Consider the following 17,713-nt stretch of genomic DNA (forward strand, 5'->3'; position numbering starts at 1 on the left):
GAAAGAGCAAAAGAATTGGACCCACAAGCAAAACCTCTGAACCTTATACCACACACGACACACTCAAAAAACAAGTTTTCTAGACATTTATCCTACACATTAGCATGTCATTAACCAGCGGCCAGCCTGCTCACACAATAGTCATACATTCGGCAAATGAAAGAAAAAGGCTTTAAAATATAAACATACTCCACAATTCATAATAAGTTACGTCTCATAACAAGGTCCAAATTATGAGCTAATCTAGATTTAGAAACATAAATCTTCAAAGCTTTGGCAAGTCAAATTCTTTGATTGTCTTGGCTTCCTACAAAAAGCATAGAGGTAAAAACACAAAAAAAGTTACATAACTTCCCAAAAGAATAAATTAACTTATACTCAATAACTCAAATATAGAAGTTTGGTAGTAAAACAATAAAGCTGACCTTCATCTTCTTTTTGATGCCGTGAAGATTCCTACACCAATCTCCTGCGCACATCAATACTTGAACTGTCTCGGGGTGAAGTGCTGCTCGATAGGTGTCAATTACTCTAGTTCCGGCACTAAAAGTGGCCTCCGATGCAACTGCAGTTATCGGAATGGCCAATATATCGCTAGCCATTCGAGAAAGTACTGGATATGAGATTCGATTTATTTTCCACCACCCCAAACAATCAAATTCATCGAGATCTTCTCCAATCTTTTGGCGAGGCTTGTCTAAATAATCAATCAATTCTGACTTATGAGGTTCGCTAGTCTCGACTTCATCACAATATTGATCAAAATCACCCCATCTAGTCTTCTTGGTCGCATTTGTTCCTTGCCTTTGGGAAGAGCTAGAAGCCATTGGCCCTCCTGTTGGATTCGCCGCTAGAGCAACATACTCATCATATAACTCAAATAGCACTCGGCGAATGGTGGAAATGTTTTGAGAAGCCTCTGAAGGTAGATACATTTGAGGGTAGGTGAAGTCCACAACCCTCATTTTCTGTCTTGGATCTAAAATGGCAGCCACGGCCAATATCAAATTACATTCACCCCAATACTTGTCAAACTTAGTTTTCATCCTTCGAACCATGGCCCGAATGAAGGGGTCTTCATCATTGACTCGAGCATCCAACACTTTTTTTATCTTCACCAACTCTTGAAGGAAAAGATTGCTCGTAGGATAATCTGAACCAGAAATTATATGTGTGCACTCCCAAAATTTTTCCAAGACCGAACAAACCTTTTCAGCTTTTTTCCAATCCTCAGCAGATGGGCAAAAATCGTAACTTTGCTCTCTATCTTGAAAACGGGGAAAAACATCCTTAAATTTGATGGCACAATTCAGCATCTCAAATGTGGCATTCCATCTTGTCTTACAATCGTAAAGCAACTTTTTTCCTGGTATATGGAGTTGTTGCGCAATTTCAGCAAACATCAATGCACGCCCCTCTGATCGATTCACAAATTCCACGGAATCCCTAATGGCTTTGGTGATGTCCACAATCTCAGAAATGCCATCTTGAACTACAAGGTTCAAGATGTGTGCACAGCATCGAACATGGAACAATTTTCCATCACAAAGAAGCTTTTTGGACCTGGAGATGTCATCTCTTAATATTCTAATAGCTACATCATTGTTCGAGGCATTATCAACTGATATGCTGTAAATTTTGTGCTCAATGCCCCACTCTTTTGCACTTTTAAAAATTGAAGATGCTATCTCAACTCCTCGGTGAGGCGGTGGTATATGTACAAAACTCAAGACTCACTTTTGTAGTTTCCAATCAGAATCAATCGAATGCCCGGTGATGACCATGTACTCGATCTTTTGATTTTTCGACTTCCAAAGATCGGTTGTGATGCTCACTCTTTCCACATTTTTCAACTTGTTCCTCAACTTATTTTTTTCAAGCTCATATACTTGCATACAATCATTTTTTGCTGTTGCTCGAGAGATTTTCTTCCACTCTGGCACCGCTCGTTTCATCATAAGATTGAAGCCTTCTTCTTCTAATATGGTGAATGGATGCTCATGCATTAGCACCCAATGTGCAGCTGCCTCTCTAACTTTCTCCATGTCAAACTTTGCGCTCAAGGGTGGCAAAGTCGGAAAAGAATCATCAGCTAGCTGGAAATTTAATTTTGTTTGCTGCTCAGCCTTTCTAATGCTTGCTTTTCGGGCTGAACATCTATTCCGATGTCTCCACATGCTACTTGTTTGCTTTGACTTGCCTCTTGACAGCTTTTTCTTGCAATGCTTGCAAATGGCATAATTCAATCCATTTTCCTCAACTTCGTCAAAATCATCCCAAGCCTCAGATGTTTTATTTCTTTTAGGGATCTGGAATTCATCTTCAGCTTCAGTCACTTCCCGCGTGTCTCCTCCTATTTGACCAGTTGGTTCTTCTTCTTCTTCTTGTTCTTCAAGAGCAAATACTTGAACTCCAGCTGTTGTTGTATCATTACTTATGAAAACAGGGGTATCCAACGTGAATGGAGTAGTTGAATCATGAGCAGATGATCGCGGGATAGAAGATACCTCGGGAGGACTAATTGCCATACCTACAATTTACCCATAAAGTGAATATAAACATTCATTAGTACCAGCATATCACTTAAAAAAAACTGCCCAACATATTATACATTTAGCTTACCAACTCCTTCGACATTGCATTCTAATCTTGAGCAACTCGTTGAATGTCTAGTGCCACTTTGCATTTTCTTGACAAAGATTCTGCCCGACTAGATTCAGAAGACATGAAGGTAGTAAGACATCCAAAACAGCAAAGTGTGGTCTAAGAAGGAGCAGAAAAAGAAAAAGAATAAGCATGTGAGGTTGCTCAAATCCGAATTTGGGCAAATTCATCACACCTAGTTGGTCAAATCATAACACAAAGGATTTTGAAGTCAGTCTTAGCAATACAATGTACTACTATATTAGGCAAAATTCTTTTTTGTTTGTTGGTTAATTAGTTATTAATGTGCCATCACATAATTAAGTTAATCTTGTTATTCAAGATTACCAGCTATTTTGCTTCTTTTTCAAGAATTTTAATTTAATAAACGTGTAATTGCACAAGATTGATTATGCTAATATTTGAAAAATTCCGTAAATTATCCTAAATTTGCATCACATTGGATACACTGGGGACCATATATATTTAATTTGCTCCTGTCAAAATTTTAGGGACCAAAACTGCACATGTGCTAAATATTGACAAGAAGATTTGCTCATGCCAAAACTTTAAGAACTAAAATCATATGGCTAGGGATTAAACATTATGGACTAAAAGTACATTTCTCCCAATAACTCATATTAAGTAATTAATACAAGGCAATATCCTTCTTCGTGTCAATTCATACAAACGAATAATTTACATTATCAGTGATTGTAAAACAAATAGCATAACAAGTACGACGAACACATGAGATTGAATTTAAGTAGAACCCCACCTGTACAAGATTAATTTACGTATATCTTACGGCGAGCTGGCAAACATTAAAAAAGAAAACAGGCTTTATAATTATCAAATGCTGATAATCAGTTACTATATGCAGGATAAAGTTAAACAATCCAGTGTACCTTCTTCCGTTCTAACTCCAAGTTAAATTGCTTGTGATCAGGAAGGAATTACCGAAACAATGTCCAGAAATAGTTGTAATGCATTACATGCAGGGATTCGAATTAACTCCTGCGTTTTGGACGAAATATAAGCATGCATGAATTAGTTTCTATTGCTTAATTTTCCAACTTGTATCAATTTATTAATTCAACAGTTCATATCTAAAAGGATCTTTTTTGAACTAGAATTTGGCAAATTCTAGTAAAATTTTATCAATCCAAAAGTCGATTATGCAAATCATGGAAGCAGAACACATGCAAGTCACCAGCATATTAGAAACTTATTTAGGAGTTGGAAGAGTGATAAATGAACATCGCCAATGATATAGCAAATGGTGTCCATTATCCAGTAAAAGGAAAAAGAAAAGCCAAAGAGATATAGCGTCCTCAGGCTCTACTTCCCAACTGTCTTCATTAAAATTGTGTAAAACGTCTACTAATGATGGCTGATATTAAAATATGTCGTCATCATAACTTCTCAGCTCCAAGCTTTAATAGATGAAGAGGTGTAAAAATTAATAATGGAACTTAATAGGATTTATCAGCTCAGCCACAGTAGGGTAATAAAATCTATACTGCGTAGTTGTAATTTGTAAAATAACTAGAAGCTACTACAAATTAATGAGTTCAAATAGTTACAAAAACTCCGATTTGCAATTTGCCCACCTTCAAGATCTGTGGGAGTTCACATACTCCGCCTAGAAGAGGACTGCAACAAGGACACAGAATCCTAAGACATTTTCCTACATACAGCACAATATTGAATTCAAAAACTGTTGCCTGTTAGATATGGCTCCAATTGAACTAAGCTCGACAATGACTAATCAAGAAGCCCTGATTCGGACTCCATCAGAAGGTTTTCATTTTTCTTCGATTTTAGTATTTTTTTAGTTCATTAGTAGGTTGTTTGATAGAAGTTGTGAAGCACCGAGGCATAATCCAAGAAATTTCGACAAAGCAAATCATCAACCAAAGGATACCAGAAGAGCTGCGGTGAAAATTACCAAGACACCAACTTTAACATTAGAGCAGAGATAGACATACCAGTAACCAGATGCGATGGAAATGGCGATGGAGTCTCACAGATGCGGCGAGCAACGGCGTCGGCGACGAACGAGAGACTGAGAGTAACGGAGTGAGGGTGTAGATCTAAATCAGTCAGAGTCAGTGGCTGCCGGCTGGTAAAGTGAATTTTTTTGCGAGGCTTTCTTCGAACAGAGAAGAAAGTCGAACAGAGAAGGAAGAAAAGACCTTTTTTTTTAGACATTTTTTCTTTTCAGTGCTTTTTACAATTATGTTATTACATTTTTGCCATTATAGGATTTTATTATAAAGAAGGGTATATTGTAAATTCCATATAACTTATACCCATAATGGTCATTTTATAATTATAATAAATATATATTATTTAAATTATAAATATTTTATTTAAATAACTCCGGCTCGTCGAGCTACTCGACGAGCCACGAGCTCGGCAAATGTGACTCGAAACTCGACTCGATTTGCTATCGAGCTACTCGAAACTCGGCTCGAACTCGGTCAACTCGAGTTCGAGCCGAGTTGTTGACCGAGCTACTCGCGAGTAGCTCGGCTCGCGTACATCCCTACTGATGGCCATAGGAAACTTTCCTATGAAAAATTTTTAACACCAATCTTTGCTCACTTTAAGATTCCTTTCACTAGGGTGTCACCAAAAAAGGGTGCATCCACTGTCTTTTCAAAAACTTACTTTGAAAGAAAAAATCTCAGGTTTTTTTATGGTAAATGGTGCTACAAGAAAACTGTGTTGGAATCCAGGACAACGAGTCGTCATGAAATCCTTTCACCCCTAGAACTCCTTGAGATCAGTCTCAGTTTGTTTCACCTTTTACCATTCATCCCAGAAAATCACTCACTCAGCCTTCCTCATCCACTCATGAGGTCATTTCCTTACTTGAGGATCTCAAACAACACATCCTACTTCTTGAAGATGGTCTGATGATGACCATATCACCTAAACAACAAGCCACCTTCATTGACAAAAGGAACTTGCTTGTGCCTCCTACCCCTCAAGAAGATGAGAATATACATCAAAAGGAGCCTAGGACTGAGCCAACTGAGCAAACTCCACATACTGAATCCACTCCAGAGGTTCGTGTTTCTAGTTCTCACCCACAAGACAAGGGAAAGGCTCCAGCAAATGAAAACAGTGATGATGATGAGGAAACTGAAGAGGAAGAAGTGGACCCTGCTCAGTTTCGCCTAACAAGGAGGAGGTCCGGATCATCTAAAATCACAATTTAGGCACTTCTAGGCACTTGCACTTTATGTTTAATTCCATTGATTTTTGAATAAACTATCAATTCCATTCAATTCATTTGATCAAATTATTTATCAATTTTATTTTGTCAATTCATTCATTTTAGGACAATTTAGTCGATAAATCATCATTTTCATTCATTTGACCAATTTACCCCTTTTTAGGATGATCCGGTCAATTTTGAATAAATCATCAATTCCATCCAATCCCTTTGACCTGTTTTTTCCCTTTTAGGGTTTAAGTCTAAGATTCACTGAATAAATTAGTCGAGACATGTAATCCTTTTAAGAGTACAAATTTTCACACATCATTTTGTGTGTCGATCAAAACAGGCGATCCATTCGGACTTTGTCCTCATTTTTAGGACAAATGTCCCTTTTTCACTCCAATTGGATAATTTTTATTTTTAATTATTTTTCACTCAATAAGTTGATTGGATCCATCAGGTATTGTATAGTGCCTGCTCTGGAGGATTGCATTTTCATTCTAGGCCTACCCTTGGCACAAAAAGGGTTCCCCCATAGGACATGCATCCGAATCACTGGTAGTGGTAGCGGTGGTCAACCAGTTGGTTGCTGGTAGTGGTAGCGGTGGTCAACCTGAGCCTTTACCTACTAACCAACCTGAACCGCAACCAATACTTTTACCCTATACTCAAACCCCTTTTACCCCGCATTTTGCAAATCCGCATGAAGAAACTTTTATGTATCCCACTCATGGCCTACCCCATACCCAGGCACCCGCTATCCAAACCAATCTTCCTCACCCCCAAATTACCCAAAATTATCCACACATTAGTCCGAATATGCCACTCGAACCTCAGGGACCACATTATTACTCCATCGCTGAGCCATTTAACATGGATACCGCCACCCAAGGGAAAGCAGAAGCTGGGGAGTCATCCGTGTCGATAGATAAGAATTTGCTAAAGCGATTGGATCGGTTTGAGGAGTTCATAAGGAAAAGCCAAGGTTTGAACAAACAAGGAGGTCTGGACTACAACGAGTTGTGCCTATTTCCGGATATGCAATTGCCCATGGGTTTCAAAACGCCCAAGTTTAGCAAGTATGACGGAACGGGCAACCCCAAGACGCATCTTCGAATGTTCGCCAACAAGTTGGGCAAGCCAATAGATGACGAGAATCTACCAGTTCGTTTGTTTCCTGAAAGCTTAGAAGGCGATGCACTGGATTGGTATTCCAATTTGAAGCCCGAGAATATGAGGACATGGATGAACTTATCAACCACTTTTGTAAGGCAATACGAATACAATTGCGAGTTGGCTCCAACGAGGACCACATTGGAGGGAACCAGGAGGAAACCATCCGAGGACCACAAGACATATGCGAAGAGATGGAGGAAATTGGCCGCCAAGGTGGAGCCTCCCATGACTGAAGATGAGATTGTTCGTACGTTCATCAAAGCTCACGACCCGCCCTATTTTGAGGAGATTTTTCACATGATCTGGTGTTCATTTGCAGTAATTATCAATAAGTTAGAGGAATATGACGAATACGTCAAAGCAGAGAAAATTGTCAATGTATCAGCTTTAAAATCACAGTTGGATGCCTTGCAAGGTCAGAGTAATAATGGAAGGGAGCCTCAATGTAAGAAGAAAGAGGAGGAAACTACTTTTATGTGGGGCCAAGGACCGTTTTCAAGACCCAGATCCCAACGTTACCACACATATTCATCTCGCTACCCAAACCCACGCCCTGTTTACCATACTACTACCAATCACCCTCGACCTCAGCCAAACTATGCTAGCCCACCTACAATGCCCTCCCTAATATCTCAAAACAATTCTCAAATTCGACTTTGTCTACCTTATAATCCCAGACCTGCTCCACCAAACCAACAGACTTACAACCCTCCTCAAACCAATAAAATACAAAAACCTGGTCGATCTCAAACTTTTACCAACTTAGGCCGACCCATTGACCAACTGTACGAACAGCTCAAGGCTGCCGGTGAAATCAATGACATACCTCCTTCAAACTACTCTCGTCGAGGTCTCTCTGCTGGGTACAACCCTCAAGCCGCTTGTGCCTACCATTCTGGAGCCCCCGGTCACTCGACCAGTAATTGTTGGGTACTAAAACATAAGATCCAGGACATGATCGAAGCAGGAGATATAGTGTTAAGGAAAAGGGAAGAACAAGGACCGAGCATAAGTACGAATCCCTTTCCTGAACACAAGGACACCTTTGAGGCATTTACCCCCCAATGAAGAAATTTGAAAATCCTGGAAATGGCTGAATTAGTGAGATTCCTCCCTCTTGAAGGGAAGTTTCGATAAATTTGGGGAGTTGTTTTGGTTAAAACCAATGAAAATCGTTCATACATGAGCCTTTTGTTTAACTATGTTTTTTGTAAATAGTTTTCAATCAAGTGACTACTAAAGTTTCATACAAGTGATTCATACACGTTTCATGATATTAAGTTTGGTTTTGTCTGGAAATTCAATAAAATGTACAGTTTTATATTGTGACTTATATATTCTTTTCAGATGGCCCAGAATCAAACCGTCTGACCCTTTGGATATCACTGTTCAAAAATTTGATGGCAGCGATCTCACTGTAGACACCAAATTTTTTATTTTTTAACTTTATTGGTTTAATTAATTTAATTTTGCTTTATTTGTTGCAATTCTAGGGTTTTATTTTATTTTATTTTGTTCTAGTTCATTTTATTTTATTATCTATTTATTTTTGTCTTCATACTAAAATTCCAAAAAAACAAAGAGAAATTACGCATGAACGAATGCAGAAACAAAAATTACAGCGCCATTTTTCAACTCCTTTTCCACTTGTTTTCTTTCACTTTTTTTTTGCTCCGTCATATGACCATGGTACAGGCCATATGGCTTCATCCATGAGCTCCAAATGCATGTGAGATAATAGCCATCTAATGGCCTGAAATCATCCGGAAATGCAGAAAGAAAACAACACCGTAGATGCTAGGTTTGATTGTCTATATAAGTTATGAAATGAGAGGAGATTCTGGTGGGGGAGAGTCTGACGGATGAAAGGAGAGTTACGGGAAGGACAGCAAAGAGTGAAAGCTGGTGGCTGAGGATAAGAAAACAAGACTGAGGGAGTAAGGAAAAATGGAGAGCAAGAGCAAGGGGTTGGCGGCTGGGATTGGAGGACAGAACCGAGAGAAAGCCGAACGAGAAAAATCTAAGAAAGGAAAAAAGGTACAACGGCTGGGGTTTGGAAATAGGGAGGAGTGGCGGCTAGGATTAGAAAAAGGAGCAAGGGAGATTGAGAGAGGCTATGGGGTTGCGGGGAAGAGGAACCAGAAACCAAAAAAGTGAAGAGAGAGCCGAGAGGGGGCTGGGCGAGAGAAACGGGAAACTAAGGGAAGAAAAGCGAGCAAGAAAAAGCTGCTGAGAGGCTTCGAGTAGAAAAGAAAAGCATGGGCAAGAGGAAAGGGGATAACAACTCTAAAAGGGCCAAATTGAAGCTCCAAGTCGTGGGTTCGTCAGCGTTTTCCTTTGTGGCGACGAAATTTCTTCGGCTCCATTCTGCACGGCTTTCTTGCTACTCCTTGCGTCCGTCCGGGTTCAGAACACTCTCAGGTAACCATAGTTTCCTCCTTTATTGCTTTAGCGAGTCCCTTTCATGAGAATACAATTCGATGGGACATGAATCTTGAGACATTTTTAGCTGCGGGTTCGGCTTCATGAGCTTTATTGTGTTTGTTATCTTTTTGATGTTTCCATGTCTGCTGTTTTGCTTGTGTTTTTCGCAAGGTTGGTGATGGATTTTAGCAGTAAAGGGTATAGGTTGCACAGTTTGCTAGTTTAGAAACTGATTTGCATAACTTATATGTTTGGTAATGAAAGGATGAAACCCCGAAGATTGCAAATTTTTTTTGCCGAAAACTTGTTTGCTTGAATAATGAATCTCTGTGATTTTTTTTATTGTTCAAGATCATGCCTTTGATGTTCGGTTGAGATGTTAGCTGTGTTCGGATGGAAAATTTACACTTGACGAACATAGCAATTGCATAGAATCGTGGCTGAAAAAATTGCAGCAACCTTCTCTGAATCGCATCTGCATGATTTCGCGTTTAAACATGAGAATTTCATGATCTCAATTTAAGTTTTGTATGGTTTGGACGCTGAATGTTGCTGTTTAACTTGTTTTAGATTAAGGTTTCTTTTCTGGAGTTGTCAATGACTGGTGCATGAACTTGTTAAAACTCCAAAACATCAAGGGAGTTTGCGGCAAGGGCTGCAATAGGAAAATGCAGAAATGTTTTGATGTTTTGCAACTGGTTTTTCTCTGGTTCGCATTTGTTCCAGTAGTTGTTTTCCTTGCATTTCTGTGTAGTCCTGAGGATTACTCAAGAGCTTATTTGAGAGATTTTGGTTTGGTGAGCATTAAGCAAGATTTTAGTTCCTGTTTTCCTTTCTACAAAATGAAGCATAGGCGTGTTTGAGAATTCAGTAATAAAAATCATCAGTTTCATTTGCCTTGTTTCTGGTTTGTTTGAGTCAGAGTTTAGCATGAATGTAGATCATTTCTGATGCATTTTGAGTCTGAAAGTTTGTTGGAAGCTCATGGTATAATATTGCTGAAATTGCCAAGTATTTAGGAGTTGTTCCCTTCAAAACGCAGCAGGGAAAGCTGCTGCATTTTTTATGCTGTGTTTTCTTCTCTTTAGTTGCTAGTTGAGCTTTTGCACTTCAGTTTCATGTTTAATCTTGTGTTGAAGGAAGGAAATGGAAGGTTTGGTGTTGAGTTTGGGCGCTTGGGTTGGAAGGGCACTTGAATCATGTCCAAATGTTTGCTGGAAAATGTATTTCAGTTTTGCCGAATAAAACTTTTATGGTCTTGCTCTTTTGATTGTCATTCCTTTTCGGTCCCAAGCTATGGTGTTTTGTTTAGATAACAATTCCATCATGTTTCTTCTTGGTTTGCTTGCATGAATGCATTTAAATTGAATAAGGAAATGGCATGAACATGGTTGCGGGAAAAGAAATTTGCTGAAGTTATAGAAAAGTTGCAGCAGTTCATTTGTTTGTTTTTGATTGCAGAAGCTTTCTCACCCCACTTTGCATGAATTTGCATGAAAATGTTTCCAAAAATTGGACTTTGGCCCCCCAAGTTTCCCTTCATTTCACTATGACCCAACCAATTGAATAATGTCCTCAATTTGGTCCTTGGCAGCTTTAATTTTACAACTTTATTGCTTGTTTGCTTCAATTAATTACCACGCTTTGTTTAAATTGCACTTAATGCATGAATTTAAGAGTTTTATGACCAAGTGAGCTTGTATTTGCATATTTTCTTTAATTTTCTCAAAATTAGATTGGTGCCCTGACTTTTCTTTGTTTTTGGAGGGTAAATAAATAATTTCACTCCATTAGGGCTCCAACTCAAGGAAGGTATACTCTTCCCTTATTTTCACTTTATTTGACCCTATGTGTCTATGTGATTTATGTGCTTAATTGCATGCCTTTGAATGTTTTCATTTTATTTATTTATTTATTTATCCACTTTATTTGTTTTAATTTCGTATATTTATTTTAATTTAATTTTGTGATTATTTGGGGAGGCAGTTGAATGCCAAGTTGTAATAGTTAGGTATTTATTTTAATTATTTTATTTCATTTCCCCCTTTAGCTTGTAGTAGGCCCCCCTCAAATGTAATAGTTAGGGTTTATATTCGCTTTATTTCTTGTTTGTGTGGTTTGCATGCCTATGTGCTATGTGTTACCGCTTTCTTAGGGCTTGGCATCTAGATATCATGATTATGTGTTATGTGTTTATGTGACACTATGTGTTTACTCGCTTTATTATGCTTTTATGAGGTTATAATTAATTAGTGACGTTATCACACTAGTCCAACGCTAGTTGTGATTCATTTCACGATACCGCACTAGTCCAACGCTAGTTGTGGTTTTCTTGTTCGATTTCTCGCTAGTCCAATGCTAGTGAGAAATATAGAAATATGGGCTAGTCCAACGCTAGACCCTTAGGAGCCCTTCGCGCGTTAAATCATGATTGTGTGATAAAATCACTTCATCTCATGCATATCTTTACTTTCTAGGGCCTCTTTCACCATGTTGCATGACACTTTCCTTATATATGTACACCCCTTCCCCCATATTTTCCCTTATATATATTCCTTACCCCTTTGTATGGAAACATGACATTAGACTTGCATTTCATATAAGCATTAGAACTAGGTTAGTTCATTTGCTTGATTAGATTAGGGAATAACCCCTTGAGTATGGGATATGGACGAGTTTGGCTTTCTAGCATTAGCACGCTCGTATTCCCTCTATTAAAGGGAACATTGAAGTCACGCACATTAGTCCCCCGCACCCGACATGATGCATTCCTTTAGGTCACGTATATTTGTATAATTATTTTTACGTTTTCTTTTCTTAGAGTCTCATATTTTTTCATTATTTGTGACCTCTTCAAAGAGTCTTTATTGGGCGTCACAATTAATGTGACTGGTACCAAGTGAGCTTTGAAGAGAAATTTTGCCCCCCGATACCCCCTAGGTCTAGGGTTTGCATTCATATAGTACATCCAAATGTGATAAATCTTTAGGTTAAAATAAGAAAATCTTTGATTAAATCGCGCAACTAGTCTTGGCTAGGTTGACAGGGTGCCTTGGACCTCGTCCTTGCCTTCCCTCCCATCAAACGTGACTCCCAAACACTTTCTCTGATTTTTGTAGACTTAGGAGTCGTTTAAAAGGGTTTTTCTATAATTTTACTTAAAATTTATTTTTTAAGGTGACTTGGTACACCTTAACTCAATACCAAGTGGCGACTCCATTTTTCATTCAAAAACCCTTTTTAAACTATATTTTAGGTCAAATCGTCGCATTTTCATGTCCCATTTAGACCCGTGTTTTTTCATTTGCTTTTAAATCAAAAATCCTTTTTCAAATAAAAAATCAATCCAAAATTCACTTTTTAAACCATTTATTTTTATTTGCTAAAAATGGGGCGCAACAGTTGGCGACTCCACTGGGGAGTTAGAGAGTCCGAGCAAATTTGATTTAGTCCATCTTTTTCTTCTTTTAACCTTTCCATATATCGCATTTGGATGTTTAAGGTTGCATTTTTCCTTTTTAGGGTTTTGCATTTCGCGCGTATCAACTCACTCCCTCACACATTTGCGTACGATTGATTTGATGGATGAATGGTTTATCTATGTGATCCCGCGATTTGCATTGCATTTAGGTGAGGGACATTACCCTAGAGCCTCGCGTTGGTTCTTGATCCCTCCCCTCCAAACGAGCACTAGCATATGTGCATACGTTTTAATTTTTCACCCCTCATTTATTTTTCTTTTAGTGGCTTGTCACGCCACTCCACCCTATTAGGATTTTAGGCGACTCACTTGGACTTGTGATCACGACACGATGTGTGCGTAGCATGATCCGAGGGGTCACTCAATCTTCCATTTTAAGCTTTGGGTTCATAGCCTTTAGCTTTTAATTGAAGGTTGAGGATTTTCGATAGATTCACTCATGACATGTAGCCGTGACACGATGTGTGCGTAGCAATGTCTGGGGAATCGCTCGAGCCACCGACAAAGAACCTTGGGATTGATGACCCTTGGTTTCCAAGTTTGAAGGCTCGGGGACCTAAAACCTATCGAGTCTAGATGCATTAGTGAGCCCCAACCGCATGCATCCATGATAGTTTACCTAGGGTAGAGTCTGCCTTACCCTATTAGGGACACTATTCACGAGGGGAGGGATCCAACCCCTCTTTTCTTTGTATTGCTTTATCTCTTTATGTTGTTTTGCTACAATGTGTTATGTGTATTTATCTGATTGAACTAACCTTTCTTGGTTTTTGTCTCCATTGCATTCACCAGCCCTAGAAAATAAGAGTCCTGGCATGGTACTCTCTAGGAGCCTACCTTATTTGATATGACACGTTTAAATTCAATGTTTCGCATTTGCAGCATGAATACGTTTCATTTTAGGCTCACCCTGGCATACAAAAGGGGGTTCCCTTTAGGTCACGTTCCATTTGTGTACTGCATATTTACGCCCTTTGATAAAATGGCATCATGCATAAACCCTAGAAGGGGAATGCCATTTAGGGGATCCCGTGTTAGGAATAAACTGCCCTGTGTCTCGGATATTTAATCCAAGGAGACTTGCACGTTTATATTTTTGTACCGTCCAAAGGGGTAGTGCACAACGTAAGGTAGGATCCGGTCCTTTCCATGACCCTGGGGCGATCTTTGTACATTAGAATATGGGCATCTAACAATCATCTTTTGGCCATTTTAAGCAAAATTGGTAAAAATTTCCTTACTTAAAGGACATTAACCTGAAGAAATTCGTAAATAATTTCTCATTTTTGAGATGGTAAACTTATTGAGGCCAAATCTTGATTGTAGGAGGCTCATAGGCTAATGCATCGCAATGCATTTTTGAAACTACCAAAGGGGAGATAATTCCATCGATTTTTGAATAAACCATCAATTCCATTCAATTCATTTGATCAAATTATTTATCAATTTCATTTTGTCAGTTCATTCATTTTAGAACAATTTAGTCAATAAATCATCAATTCCATTCAATCCACTGGACCATTTTATTCATCAATTTCATCCAGTCCATTTTATCAATTTGTTCATCTTTAGGGCAACCTAGTTGATTTTGAATTTGACTAGTTTACCCATTTTAGGGCAATCTAGTCGATTTTGAATAGATCACCAATTTCATTCAATTCATTTGATTAGTTTACCCATTCTTAGGGCAATCTTATCGATTTTGAATAAATCATCAATTTTGTCCGATCCATTTGACCAGTTTACCTATTTTAGGGCAATTCGGTCGATTTTGAATAAATCATCATTTCACTCGATCTATTTGATCAATTGATTTCATTCAATTCATTTGATTAATTTAATTCATTTTTAGGGTTATCCATTCAATTTTGAATAAATAATCAAATTTCATTCAATGCATTTGACCATTTTGCCCTTTTTAATGTAATCTAGTCAATTTTGAATAAATCATCAATTTCATCCTATTCTCTTGATCCGCTTATTCCTTTTTAGGGTGTAAGTCTAAAGTTCACTGGATAAATTAGTCGAGACATTGCAATCCTTTCAAGAGTAGGCTCTTTCTCACATCATCTTATGTGTCGATCAAAACAAGCAATCCATTCGGACTTCGTCCTCATTTTTTAGGACAAACGTCTCTTCTCACTCCAATTGGCCAAAATTTTCAAATCATTTTTCACCCAATCAGTTGATCGGATTCATCAGGTATTGTATGGTGCCTACCCTAGATGATTGCATTTTTATGCTAGGCCTACCCTTGGCATAAAAGGGCTCCCCCATAGGACATGCATACCGAGCTTTTATTCTTACTTACTGACTCGGGGTATTTTTCCTTTTATTTTTTCCCCTTCCCCTGCATTAATAAAAATGTTTCAATAAGGTGAAAATATTTTTCTATATCTGATAACAATTTTGATCCGATAAAGTTTGAAAGGTAATACTTGATTCTTGGGCAGACCCTGCAATGAAAACATGAAGGATCTATTTGGAAGCGCTAGGCTAAAGCCTCTAAGAGTCTTCATCATTATTTGTCAAAGAAAAGAAAATTCTGTTCCGAAAAAGAGGCAAACAAGTGTGTATATGTGGAGATCTTCAGAAGTCTTTCTCTTCTCATTTGTAGAAATTTTGTTTCAAACTTTTTCAGCAATAAAGTTTTTATTTATACAATTGTTGATTTGTATATAATAATGTATATTTCATTCTTTTTTGGCTATTTGAGGGATTTCATGATGAATTTTAAGAAATAAGACTGAATTGAGATTTTTTTCAACCTCTAGCCTGAAAAATTCACAAGTGTATGCTTTCTAAAATCCTTACAATAAGACCCAATGAGATACCTTTTTCTCCTTCATTGTACAATTCCTATTTTTGCCCACCTCTATTTAACCCCAAAATAAAAATCAGTCACATTGATTGATAAATTGTAATTTGGGGCAACTTTTGCTTGAAAATGTTCATTGTGTCTAATCTAGTTCAATCCACATCTAAGTGAAAGCAAAAATGTGCATTATTCTTATTTGTTTTGAAAACTTGGAATGATACTTTAAACATTCGTTTCTCTATCTATACAGATTATTATCATTTGCTCTCCTATTTGAGCCTGAAAAGAATAATTTCGTTTCAAATAAGAGTCTTGATGATCACTACCCCATATTGGAAGATTTTCAAATATCAAAAGGGGAATAGGTTCTCAATGAGTATTTTGTTACTTTGGTTGTCATGAGGTGTAAGAATGATACTTTGGCTATCGTTTCTACAACCTAAACACTATTTATCCCTTGCATCCTTATTTGAGCTAAAATGGGTGGTTCTTTTCAAAGTACCTACGATCGCACCCCCACATTGGGGAGGGAGATTGGAGAATTTTCCAGAAAGGAGAAAAGCAAAAATCCTAAAACTAAAAGAAAAGAGGGAATCACAAATTGGAGAAGTTTGATTCCACTTGGGTTTCAATTTTGGGGAAAAAAAAAGAAGAGAAAAGAAAAGGAAGAGTTTTGTCCGCGCGAATCGCCTATGTTTCACAGATATGGATGAACAAGGGTCTTCCTCAGTCAGTTAATTCAGATACATGCAAGAAATTTCGCATTAATGAAAGTTTCCTTTCAGAGTTATTGTAAGGAACGGAATAAAAGTCAGGCCCTCTTCTTTTCCAATCAAACATTCTATCCCTAGTTATCCCTTTTGAACCTTCAGAATAAAATACTTCATTTGCCAACCCCTGAGAATCGCAAACCCCACACTGGGGCAAGTTTGAGTTGAAAAGGAAAAAGTTTCAAGAAGTGAAAAGTGATAATGCAATAAAATCAAAAGACAAAAGAAGAAAAGAGAACCTCAGTTCAAAAATAAACTGGGGCAAATTTTGTGAAAGTTCAAAAGAATGGCAGAAGGCCGAAAAATCAAAAGAAGAAAGAAAATGAAAGAGAAAAGCCTCAATTGAGCATAAATTGGGGCAAATTCTGATTTAGCCCTAAAATAGGGTTGGCGCAACAATGCGATCTCGGATTCTTCAAACCGTTTTTGAAATCCGCTTTCAAGCCTTAACTTTTCTAAGCACCCCACCTGACCCCATTACAAAAGCCGAAAGTCCTGACTTCTGTTCTTTGCAATATCTCTGCCAAGAAATTTTCTAATTGGCAAGTGATGCTCCTATACTGATGCCAAGAAATTTTTTAGATGTATTTTTGAATTGATTAGCTGTGAAGTTGACAAACATCTGAAAATCCACCAGGCCACCTTTGAAAAGAAAAGGGAAAAGAAAATAAATGCAAAGAAAATGGAAAAGATTTGATGGTGAAGTCCCCATTAAGTGATGATGAAAGTCACCAAATCTAAGATCTTTGAGTTCAAAATAGGGGCAATTTTGGAAAAATGTGATCTTCGGTGCAATGTCCTTGAAAGTCTTATTTTTTAACTATCGTTCTCAAGCCACATTACAAGCTTATAAAATCCATCGCTGACTTATCCTTCATGACGACCCAAAGTAAGGATTATACTCATAAGAAATCCATCAATTACTCATGATCATAAGGGTATAACCAGTTTTCACATGTTTAGCTATCGTTCCTACCCATTTGTTGCAAGTTTAAAGCTTATATGTTGACTAAATTTTCTTAAGAAATAGGGGTGACAAACTATTTGCTTTTACTAAGATGTGGTATTGAAGGAATTACATACAATTTTGGGCACAAGAATAAGACAAATCCTGACCTCTCATTTTCCTTAGCCACCTCAAAATCAGAAATAAAGTCACTTGATTGGTC

The 17,713-nt window shown here is 37.9% G+C and overlaps 2 protein-coding genes across 2 annotated transcripts; one reads left to right on the plus strand and one right to left on the minus strand.

The window, feature by feature from the left end:
- Positions 1–543: 543 nt before the first annotated feature.
- Positions 544–2,528, minus strand: LOC113768643 (zinc finger BED domain-containing protein RICESLEEPER 2-like). Its single transcript, XM_027313086.1, has 3 exons — positions 1,738–2,528; positions 646–1,629; positions 544–565 (listed from the first exon to the last, which is right to left on the minus strand). The coding sequence occupies exons 1-3, from the start codon at positions 2,526–2,528 to the stop codon at positions 544–546; spliced, it is 1,797 nt and encodes a 598-aa protein (XP_027168887.1).
- A 4,166-nt stretch (positions 2,529–6,694) lies between these two features.
- LOC113768653 lies at positions 6,695–8,119 on the plus strand. Its single transcript, XM_027313097.1, has one exon. It carries the CDS (start codon positions 6,695–6,697, stop codon positions 8,117–8,119), a length of 1,425 nt encoding a protein of 474 aa, XP_027168898.1.
- The last annotated feature ends 9,594 nt before the right edge of the window (positions 8,120–17,713 follow it).

This window comes from Coffea eugenioides, chromosome 1 (genome assembly GCF_003713205.1).
Source record: "Coffea eugenioides isolate CCC68of chromosome 1, Ceug_1.0, whole genome shotgun sequence".
In the NCBI taxonomy this organism is placed as follows: Eukaryota; Viridiplantae; Streptophyta; class Magnoliopsida; order Gentianales; family Rubiaceae; genus Coffea; species Coffea eugenioides.